Raw genomic sequence first — 12,013 nt, 5'->3', positions numbered from 1 at the left:
CGCCCACTCATCAGTGGCCTGATTGCTACCAGTATTTAGGCAGCACATGCTCTGTTTGCTTGAGTGTCTCCTAGAAGCTGGCCCGTGGGGCTGCAGCAAGCCACGCTTTCCCACTGCGTGTGCGTCATTCCTATATCCAAGGCTGGCATGTTGGGCGTCAGTTTTGGGGTTTTAACATCTGTGCAGGTATGTGTCTTTCCTGCTATTGGCCATCTGTTGCAGAATTATAATATTGTGGTCTTTAACTTGACCGTGACCGCTGGTGTCTCTTTATCCTCGGGGCTACACTGCTACCTCTCACTCCTTCTGGAGTTCCTGCTCTGGGCGTGCGGTGTAAGTTCACCATGCACCAACAGGTATGTTGGTGGTCCTCCTCACAGTTGTAGGCATGTTCATTAAGGTGTCTTTGATGCCACAAGAATATAAACATGGACCTTTGCTATTACAGTTTCCAGTTTCCTATCTGGCGTCTGCCACGGTGGGCCTCACGATGGTGTGTGTCGCCCTCCTAAAACGCGGTAGGTTTCACTTGTGTATCTGTCTCTGTGAAATTCAGTATTTTAAGCAGTAGTGTAACATGGCCACTTGTGCTTTCAGGGGCCATTGGCACACCTGCTGCTTTGCTAGGGGTTGTTTTATGAGGAACATCCACACACCTCTTTCTCACTCATCAACCTTCCAGTGTGACAGCGATTACACCGAGACCGTCCCTGCTTGTGTGAACCTGGGGTTATCTCTGTTTTGTTATTTTACACTTTAGTTATTTGTGAGACCACCAGTCTCGTAGGCTGACACCTATTGTCCTTGTTATAGGATAGAATTGGACAATACTGCTTTTACTATCCCTGTGAAGTGCTCATTGTTGTTTCCATTACAGGACCAGTGCTGGGGGAGCTATGTGGGACCAGGTGATAGCTGCCCAGTGGTGGTGGTAACCCACCTTTTGTTTCTGTTTGATATTATGGTTAACTCATTTTGCAGTGCATTGCAGTGCCACTACCCTGGGTCGGTTGGCCTCCTAATTGTACAGAATGAATTGGTGTTTGCCATATTGGCTGACTTCTTAACTTAATAAACCCTATTGTAATTTTGGTACACGTGTCTCTGCCTGCCTCATATTGTATAACGAACCTGTGTGGAGGAGTCATTAAGTGCTCCGGGTGTTCAGTGTTCTACCTTAGTAAATATCTCCTGGGGCGCAATTCCCCAGGTGGCGTAGTAGGCTACCGGTTAATTCATATCGCCCTGCCACACACGCAATAGGAGAAGAAGCCGATCATACCGCTTTGCCCTGTGGATGGGAAATTTAGATTAAACAAAAACCCACTCATTGATTCACTCGTACAGTATGCCAAAAATAGCTCATGCACCAGTTCAAAATGCGTCTTGAGCATGTAGGCCTGCTATTTTTTCTGCTTTTGTGTGACACTGTAGTATGACAAGGTAGTTTGTTCACAGGACAAATGTTTTAGTGTTATAGTTTTAGTTGACTAATATCATACGATTTTGTCTACAAAAATGCATTTTGGCACGCCTTGATTGCGCCGTAATAGCAGATTTTACACTTGGTTGCGTGCTGAAAATAGCCAGTCTATGCGTCACAGTGCGCCACGTTGTGAGTTTGTAGATCTATTTTCAGAGCGCAACACCCGAGCGCAACCAAACATAAGGTGATCTCTTGCTTCTCCAGTAGTCCCTCCATAAGAGTTTAGTATAGTTTTTATTTGTTGACTATTGTCAGTATATTTATAGTATATTCATAGTTTTAGTCATCGTGGCTTAGTTCTTATTTAGTCTTTATTTAGTTTTCTTAAGTGAAAAAAGTAGTCGACGAACCTTTTTCGTCATACCGTAGTTTTAGTTGACAAAATCAACACTGATCTAGAAAACCACAAAAAAATAACACACTCCAAAGAAAACATTGAATAAGCCCAGTGGGCATTGTGCACACTTGAGCTGTGGATGTTGTTGACCTTTTATTCTAGTCATTTATTTAGTGGCTGAATGCAAATGTCACGGCTTTGTGTTGTGATTTGAAGACTATTATTGAATCAATGCAGAGCGAGTAACAGACAGAAAACAGAAATAAACATATCACCACAAAAGGCTTCTATGTTGGAAATCAGATATCTGAGGATCGAGCACAACGTTTGAAATGGCTTGTTTTCAATAAAAGTACGAAAATATAATACAATACACCAAATTGTTCTGTCGCTTTGTGTTCTTTTTTTTTTGTGTTTTTACATAACCATTCTGTGGCTACGGTAAGGTATTTTTGTATTTGTTAAAGTCGGATCTTCTTATTTCCTTCCCGCTTAAAAGCCAAAAAATAAATCATTAATATTTTGAAAATGACTAACTTAAAGGGATAGTTCAGATTTATTTATCTTAAGCTGTATGAAATACTTGCCATATAGAGCTTGTAGATCTGCTATTTTTCAGTGGGGTACATTGAATCACTGGTCCTGGGTCAATCCAAGGGCCTACCACTCCACTCTCTTGATATGTTGTTCCCCAACTCTTGGAGAGTATTTAGGTCCCAGCCCCTAAAATGACCCAGGAGGAAGTGTTGACCTTTACTGAATTGCTTCAGTTTGAGTTCATTTGAGCACCTAAATTCAGATTTGGGCACCGTAGCATGTGGTTTTAAGTGGTGGGCCTCGGGTCATCCTAGGGGCTAGAAGGTCCAGGGTCATTTTTCCAACGATGACGACCCCAGGCCCAAAGATGTCCCCCTGGCAACTGTTTCAACTTTGGGTCAGCCTACATGTAAAAGTGCCCAAAGTTGAAGGGCTGAGCTTCAACTTCAGCTACCCAGTACCCAAGGTTGAAGCCCTTCAACTTTGGGCAGATCTACAAGCTCGTAGTGCGGCACCGAGTGCCACGCTACGAGCTTGTAGATCTGCTATTTTTCAGTGGGTTACATTGAATCACTGGTCCTGGGTCAATCCAATGGCCTACCACTCCACTCTCTTGATATGATGTTCCCCAACTCTTGGAGAGTATTTAGGCCTTTTACTGGAGGTCCCAGCCCCTAAAATGACCCCAGGAGGAAGTGTTGACCTTTACTGAATTGCTTCAGTTTGATTTCATTTGAGCACCTAAATTCAGATTTGGGCACCGTAGCATGTGGTTTTTAAGTGGTGGTACTCGGGTCATCCTAGGGGCTAGAAGGTCCAGGGAAAGGCCTACATCAGGGGTGCCCACACATTTATGACGTGAGATCTACTTTCAAAATGACCAGCTCAACAAGATCTACCCACTGAAAAAATAAGTGTACCATTGCTGAAAATAGTTTAAATGTATAATGTACCTAAGGGCATTAAGACTTTCTGGGATTTATACTCTGAGGGCACCTTCTCCAGTTTCACCTCCCTGAGCTCCAGATACTCTATACCTCAATCACACCTTTTCAGATATTTCCAAATTAGACACTACATCTCGTCCAAGTTTACTGGTTTCCCTGCGCTACCCACCACTCAGCCCTGGTAGTGGTAGTTTACTGGTTTCCCTGCGCTACCCACCACTCAGCCCTGGGATGACTTACTAATTCTGATATCTCAACAGAAGGCAGTTATTTCCCAGTTATACTCTAACATGTCACTTGATAATCACTCCACCAACAAAACAAAGACAGCTTGGGAACAGGAACTGGGTATTGCACCAACTCAGAAATGGTGGGATGGTGCAATCGACAAGGTTAGCTCCACCAGCTCCTGTGCTCGTCTCGGATTAATTCAATTTAAGCTTTTACACAGAGTCCATTACTCTAAAGCGAGACTGTCCACTATATACCCAAACGTTACAGATGAGTGTGACAGATGCCATGGTTCCCCATGCAACCTTAGTCACATGTTTCTTTAACTGCCCCAAACTACGCTTCTACTGGGAATCAATTTTTAAGGCCCTCTCTGAAGTGCTCGGAGTGGATATACAGCCTTGTCCCCTACTGGCCATCTTCGGCACTCCTGCTGAGTCCCTGCGTCTGGACCTTATGAAAACAGACATTGTGGCTTTCACGTCCTTACTAGCCAAACGCAGGATTCTCCTGCACTGGAAGGCTGCCCTGCAGCCACCTTTATTTTCCCAATGGCTAAATGACGTAATGTACTTCCTCCAACTCGAGAAAATTAAATATTCACTCAGGGGCTCCAACGGTAAATTTGTTCTAAAATGGAACCCATTCATACAGTACTTCAAAGACCTACAGAGGTTACCCACAGACGAGACACCATGAGGTGTGTTCACCCACTGACTGCAGGTTGAGGTGCAAATATGCATATAGGCCTGGGCTCGGAGGCAGGTTTGGTCATGCGCAGTGTAGGCGGGTGGAGGCTGTAGGTAGGGTGTACTGGAAGAAGTGCCGATGATGAACAGAGCTATTCTCATTTTTTTACTTTATTTCTATTTTTTTTTGTATTTTTCGTTTTTTTTGTTCCAATAAGTGTCACTGTCAGGCGGAGGGAGGGAGGGTGGGGGCTGGGTGGGAGGCAGGAGGTCGTCCTCTAGGGAAAAAACTAAAATGTTTGTACCCCCTAATTTCTATTTTCTCCCTGTATATAGGCGAGATACTGTATGTTGTGACCAACTTCTGCTGTTATGAACAATAAAAAACCATAAATACAAAAAATATATATATATATAATGTACCTGGGGGGGCTTTGGAATAGGGAGAAATTATGACAGGCAGTTTCTGCTGTCAAAATATGTGTGTCCCCCCCCCCCCCCCCCCCCCGTATTTAACGGCCAATGCATTCTCAATTCTCTAGCACAAACGTTGGCATGCTACTAGTCCTACATACTTACACCTAGAAACCCCATTCAAACCTATTTAGGTTCATCTTACGGTGGACATGTTTGCCTGAAAATAAATCTTTGAAATGTTTAATAGTTTTAAACATTTCAAACATCTGTTCGCTCGGACTACACTAAAACAAATGTGCACTTCTGTTACAGGTATAAAGTTATGGAATTCACAAAACCAGGAGTTGAAGAGTTGTACAGCAGTGTTTCAGTTTAAGAAAGTGTTTAAAAAAGAAAAAATGATAAAATATGAATTATAAGGTTAGATATAAGTGTTATTTTGTTTCCTCAGCGTTGTCTTTGTTTGTTCTCTTGTTGAGCTCTATGTCCTTTGTCTTTGTTGTCTTTCTTTCTTTTTTGATGTAATCATGTATGGTTGGTGGCAGCATCAATTAAAGATCAATTAGATGTTTTTTTTAATGATAGGGGCAGGTATAAATAAGATTTTATCTTCTTCCTGCTCCTTTTCTTTCTGCTATGGAATATGTAAAAAAAAAAAGAAGTACAAAGTAAAAATTAATATGATCATGTAAAACCATAACTGAAATGAAATAAATAAATATGAAATGAAATATAGTGCTTTCAAATTTGAGAAATTCACAATGGGGCTCAATGGCAGATATTGGCACGTCAAAAAAGCACTTTCACCTAGAAACTCCATTCACACTTTTTATAATTCAGCTTACTGTGGAGACACATACTGGAACTTTTTACTTTGAAATGATTTGTAGTTTCGGAGTTATTTAACTAAACGCCCAATGCATTCTCAATGGCAATAGCACAAACTTTGGCATGCTACTAGTCCTACATACTTACACTATAGAAACCCCATTCAAACCTATTTAGGTTCATCTTACGGTGGACATGTTTGCCTGAAATGGAATCTTTGAAATGTTTCATAGTTTTAGAAATATATAGTGCTTTCAAATTTGAGAAATTTATAATGGGGCTCAATGGCAGCTCTATGGCACGTCAAAAAAATCACTTTCACCTAGAAACTCCATTCACACATTTTATAATTCAGCTTACTGTGGAGACACATGCTGGAACTTTTTACTTTGAAATGATTTGTAGTTTCTCAGTTATTTAACTTAACGCCCAATGCATTCTCAATGGCATATCACAAACTTTGTCATGCTGCTAGTCCTATACATACTTACACCTAGAAACCCCATTCAAACCTATTTAGGTTCATCTTACGGTGGACATGTTCGCCTGAAAAGGAATCTTTGAAATGTTTCATAGTTTTAGAAATATGGTGCTTTCAAATTTGATACAATGTGGCTCAATGGCAGCTCTATGGCACGTCAAAAAATCACTTTCACCTAGTAACTCCATTCACACACTTTATAATTCAGCTTACTGTGAAGACAAATGCTGGAACTTTTTACTTTGAAATGATTTGTAGTTTCTGAGTTATTTAACTTAAACGCCCAATGCATTCTCAATGGCAATAGCACAAACTTCATACTCTCCAAGAGTTGGGAAAGAACACAGTATCAAGATAGTGGAGTGGCAGGCCCTTGGCTTGACCAGTGGATGCAATGTACCCCACTTTGAGGTGTCACGTCTTAGGCCTAGATTTAGGGTAGGATTGAACCAGTCGCCCTGTAGCCATACAAAGGCCTAGGGTTCCCAGATTGTAAAATGTTGTTCCTCCATCTTGGGAGAGTATGTAGGCCTGTCACTGGATATAAAATGTTGGGGCATGTGGAGTTTGCTTTGGAGTTGCCAAAACTGCAAGTGCACATTTGAGTGAGGAGTCTGCTATAAACACAACACCAGATATATAGCTAGATAGCTATAAACACAACACGAGATATATAACTAGATATAGCTATGAACACTATTCCCAGTCGGTGGACTTCAAAATAAGATATTTTTTTATTTTTGTATTATTATAAATATTATTCTCTGGTATCAATATTCGGTATCGGTATCGGCTAACACAGAAATATTGGTATCGGGATCGGATCGGAAACTAAAAAAGTGTATCGGGACATCTCTAGTTATACTGGCCCTTTATCACATTCAGGGTCGGTGATTTATCTATAAAAAATCACACCCGTGTGAACTGAGTGGTGTAAGGTTTTATATAGCATGATCAGCTGTGGTCTGACGTAATGAAATCACACCCGGATGTGATTTCACAACTGGCTTTTTTTGTGCAGAGAAAATGAGCACGGTTGCTACGGTCATCCAGTTCACCCGGGTGTGATTTAATTACGTCAGAAATTATTTTGAACATAGCAACCATGCTCATTTTTTCTGCACACAAAAGCCAGTTGTAGGAGTGGTTTACACCACTCAAAAATTACCACCAAGCCATACACTATCCCTTACAGTTACACAATGACCGATCAGTTATATAATCAAAGCCTACCCAGCAAGCACAGTCAGCACCTGGACGAATTCGTGACATCTTGATTGTGGCCAGATCAAGTCAAATCAGATCAAGACTAGTCAGATCTGGCCCAGAATGTCACCTAATTTCAACCATTCTGCCCACTAAGACGGACGTCCCTGATGAATCAGAGAGAGTCCAGATCAACTTTAGTCATATCATAACTAGTCAGATCTGGCCCAGAATAAGCTATATTATTTCAACTGGTGAAGACGTCCTGGAAATGACGTCCCCATATGGGCTGTGATCTGGCCTAGTCCTGAACGTCACCAGACGTCATTTGGCTTGCTGGGTAGAGCACCTGGCTGCGCTGCTTGGATTTTACATGCTGTATCCCAGTGGTTCACAAAGTGGCGTCCGGGGACCCCCAGGGGTCCTTGAGGGAGTTCCAGGGGGTCCCCAGCTAAATGATAGTTAGGAACCAAATGGGTTGAGAATCACTGCTAGAGCCGTAAAAATCTTCTCTTATGGGGGTCTCTGGCATATATTTTTCAAATGGGGGTCCACGGGCTGATTAGTGTCAATTCGGGGGTCCTTGACATGAAAAAGTTTGGGAACCACTGCTGTATCCAACATACAGCCATGAAAACATGGTTGGTGATTTATTTATCAACAATGACCATGCAGTGCATGCACCTAACCATTCATTATCCCCTTGCATATTGTTGCTGTCGGGAGAAAACCACCTAACTCCATTTTTTTCTCTTCCATAAATCGGTGCTTTTGAACACCCTTTATGTCCGTGTGTTGGTTAAAAAAATATTGAACCAATGAAAGGTAGTAAAAAGTGCTTTGGACAAAACCTCTTAACTCCACTGGACCCTCAAACTGTCTACTAAAGCAACTAACTCACCCCCCCCTCTCATGCAAGTAATTGACAATAATTATATAACGTCACAACACCAAGTTTGATGAGGCAGTATTGCTTTGTTTTAAATTTTTAAGGTTTTCTTAATTTCCGGAACATTTTACATTTTAAATTTTCTAAAAAAGGAACATTTCGGAGTTAGGTGGTTTCTTCCCAACAGAAGAGATATGAAAGAAAAAAAAACATAAATATTTATTATTGACACATTGTACCACATTGTAGAAAAAATAAAAAGGGGGAAAAAAAATCAGACATCTTCTCTTAACCTGAAGCTTATTTCAATTTATTAAGCTGACATGACAGAACATTTTAATCATAACATTTAGATCAATCATCCAGCCAATCCAGGTATTCTTCGCCGTAGTCTTCCGGCATTTCTTCCGGCGTCTCTTCTGAGTTTTTAGACAGCTGGTGGATGGAAATGAAGCTTAATTAGCATCATACATAATCACATTCCGTGCTCAGCCAATCAAGTAAAAGTATCAATACTGCAATGTAGAAATAATCTGTCAGAAAATCTAAATGTACTGGAGTAAAAGTACAAATGTATTGGTATCACAAGTACCCTAGATTTTCACCCGGACGCTTATATTTTTGTAATTTTCATAATGTTGCTGATGTCTGAGGTGGATGGGTCTTTCAGTAGCTTCATGATGCTCAGTGACATCATAATGTTGCTGATGTCTGAGGTGGATGGGTCTTTCAGTAGCTTCATGATGCTCAGTGACATCATAATGTTGCTGATGTCTGAGGTGGATGGGTCTTTCAGTAGCTTCATGATGCTCAGTGACATTATGAGGTTATTCTGCTTTATTGTTCCTATACATGTTATTATTTGTATGAAGTGAAATGTGATGCTGACTATTAGTTGAATAGTATTCTTTCCTATGAGAAAAGTAACGGATTTCATTGTGAACCGTTTTATTTTGTCAGTTACCTTTTGTGGCATCTCTATATAAATATACAAACTATAACCCTACGATCCCGCTTATTTCTTTCCTTAGTTAATAATTTTCCCTAATGCACAAAGGGCGATTGTTACAACATCATAGAAGGTAGCTTTGTTTCCCTGTCCACATCCCTAGAAAAACTACAGGCAGGTGTTCGGGTGAATTTCACCCGTGTTTAGTGATAGTGTGATAGAGAAAAATCCCACACACCCACAATGGACTTTTATTTTATTGTTCTCTTCACTGGACCATTTATATATTTTTTAGGAATAGTTCCTCAAAGTATTTAAGTAGCCTATACAGTACTAGAGTAAATGTATTTAGTTGCATTACACCACTGACTGCAGCTCAGGAGGAGCACTAATGATGCTTTGTTGTGCAATAGTGTCATGCACTAAAAATAGCTGATCTACAAACTCACAGCCTGTTGCAGATGCAGTAGATCTGATATTTTTGGTGCATCACACCGTCGTAAGAAGGGAACTAGACTGCTCTGTGTGCTTGTTACATTGATATGTTGTGCTTCTGCTGGTTTGACAACCATTTGTGTCATAGCTAAGATTGTCCTGAATGACAACCATTCATTTTGTGTGATAGCTAAGATTGTACTGAATGACAACCATTAATTTTGTGTGATAGCTAACATTGTACTTGTCTGATAGTCATTGAGTATTATATTGAAGTAGCCTGTATACTACTTGTTAGTCATTCATTAAACTGAACAGCAGAACATATTGACTCACCTCCTTAATTATCTTCTGTATACCAGCATGAGCAGCATCAAGACTGCATCAAGACTGCAAGACTGCAGACTGCAGGCGTTCAAGTTTATGGATCGCCTGACAACAGAATGAAGAGTTGGAGTGATAAAGGATCAACAAAGACCAGCACAAATGTTGCCTTACATTTGTCCTGGTGTTGTGCTGTGTTACATGTGTATATTTGAAGTACCCTACTAGTAGTTAGCCATTTGTTAAACTGGACAGCAGAACATATTGACTCCTCCCAAATTGCTGTGGTTGCCTGACAAAATAATTATAGTGATGCAAATCGGCAAACACATCGGTATCGGCCGATTTGAGTTGTTTTTAGATTAATCGGCATCGGTTCGATTAATCAATCAGACCGATTAATTAATTGGTCTGTCTTTACAGATAAACAAGCCCAAAGTAACAGCTTGAACAGATCTACAAGCTCACAATATTAAATATAAAGGTATTCAAGTTAAACCTGACTTGCCTAAGCCTGCAGTGCAGACACCCTGTTACATGTATTTTTCTGAATGGACAAAATTATTAGAATTTTTCAATACAAAATTAGATCATATTGACATCAGCAATATCGGTTATTGGCCGTAACAGCAATTAATTATATCGGATATCGATATCGGCCAAAATATCTCATCGGCACATCCCTAAAAATAATGAATGATGTGTTATGAAGGCTCAACAGAGACCCACAACAATGTTTACGTGTTTATGTGTATACAGTATTTGAAGTATAGGCCTACTAGTTGTCATGTGTTAAACTGAACAGAAGCAGAACAGATTGACTCACCTCATGCATATGCTGACAAAAGAAGAAGAGTTAAAGAGTTATAAAGGATCAACAGAGACCAGAAAAGAAAATTGTGTACCCTATATTTGAAGTACTAGTCATTTATGTGTGTATTTCATGTAGTAGTTGGTAGTCATTCTGTACTACTGCACATTTGTGCTGTGCTGGAGTGCATGTGTTACATGTGTATTTTTGAAGTATCCTACTAGTAGTTAGCCATTCGTTAAACTGGACAGCAGAACATATTGACTCACCTCCAAAGTCTCTGTGGTATCCTGACAAAATAATGAAGAGTTGGTGTTATAAAGGCTCAACAGAGACCCACAACAATGTTTACGTGTTTATGTGTATACAGTATATGAAGTATAGTCCTACTAGTTGTCATTTGTTAAACTGAACAGAAGCAGAACAGATTGACTCACCTCATTCATTGCCTGACAAAATAAAAGAAGAGTTGGAGAGTTATAAATGCTCAACAGAGACCAGACATTTAGGTACTTCACTTGCACATACATATATATTTCATTTACAGTTTTTACACATACATATACTTCACTTGAAGTTGCACATACATACATACTTCAATTGCACGAATATAAATACTTAATTTGCGCATATATAGATACTTTATTTGCACATACTTCATACATACATACGCAAGCACGCACGCACGCACGCACGCACGCACGCACGCACGCACGCACGCACGCACGCACGCACACACACACATACAAGCCGTCGTACATGTCCTGACAAAATAATGAAGAGTTGGAGTTATAAAGGCTCAACAGAGACCAGCAAAAAAATGAATTGTGTACACAGTATGTGAAGTACTAGTAACTACTTGTTAATCATTTGTTAAACTGAACAGCAGAACATATTGACTCACCGTCTGACTGGCTTTAAGTTCCTGGATCGCCTGACAACAGAATGAAGAGTTGGAGTGATAAAGGATCAACAAAGACCAGCACAAATGTTGCCTTACATTTGTGCTGGTGTTGTGCTGGAGTTCATGTGTTACATGTGTATATTTGAAGTACTCTACTAGTAGTTAGACATTCGTTAAACTGGACAGCAGAACATATTGACTCCTCCCAAATTGCCGTGGTAGCCTGACAAAATAATTAGTGATGCAAATCGACAAACACATCGGTATCGGCCGATTTGAGTTGTTTTTAGATTAATCGGCATCGGTTCGATTAATCAATCAGGCCGATTAATTAAGTGGTCTGTCTTTACAGATAAACAAGCCCAAAGTAACAACTTGAACAGATCTACAAGCTTACAATATTAAATATAAAGGTATTCAAGTTAAACCTGACTTGCCTAAGCCTGCAGTGCAGACACCCTGTTACATGTATTTTCTGATTGGACAAAATTATTAGAATTTTTCAATACAAAATTTGATCATATTGACATCAGTAATATCGG

The 12,013-nt window shown here is 40.2% G+C and overlaps 1 protein-coding gene and 1 long non-coding RNA gene across 2 annotated transcripts in view; one reads left to right on the top strand and one right to left on the bottom strand.

The window, feature by feature from the left end:
- The first annotated feature begins 247 nt into the window (after window positions 1–247).
- On the top strand, window positions 248–1,095 carry LOC306926423. The gene is made up of 3 exons (XR_013790376.1): window positions 248–356; window positions 456–518; window positions 598–1,095. It is a non-coding gene; the product is annotated as an uncharacterized lncRNA (long non-coding RNA).
- A 7,247-nt stretch (window positions 1,096–8,342) lies between these two features.
- The window catches only part of LOC306926299 (uncharacterized protein), a 15,227-nt gene continuing 11,556 nt past the window's right edge, over window positions 8,343–12,013 (bottom strand). The window contains exons 25-28 of the mRNA XM_079505568.1: window positions 11,460–11,501; window positions 10,825–10,857; window positions 9,769–9,864; window positions 8,343–8,483 (exon numbers count right to left, since the gene is read on the bottom strand). Coding sequence (XP_079361694.1) covers window positions 9,817–9,864; window positions 10,825–10,857; window positions 11,460–11,501 — 123 coding nt within the window. The 3' untranslated portion in view covers window positions 8,343–8,483; window positions 9,769–9,816. The remainder of the gene's footprint in view (window positions 8,484–9,768; window positions 9,865–10,824; window positions 10,858–11,459; window positions 11,502–12,013) is intronic.

This window comes from Electrona antarctica (genome assembly GCF_951216825.1).
Source record: "Electrona antarctica genome assembly, chromosome: 7".
Taxonomy (NCBI): Eukaryota; Metazoa; Chordata; class Actinopteri; order Myctophiformes; family Myctophidae; genus Electrona; species Electrona antarctica.
Note: the sequence above shows the minus strand (reverse complement) of the source record. Positions and strands in the feature narration are given on the sequence as shown.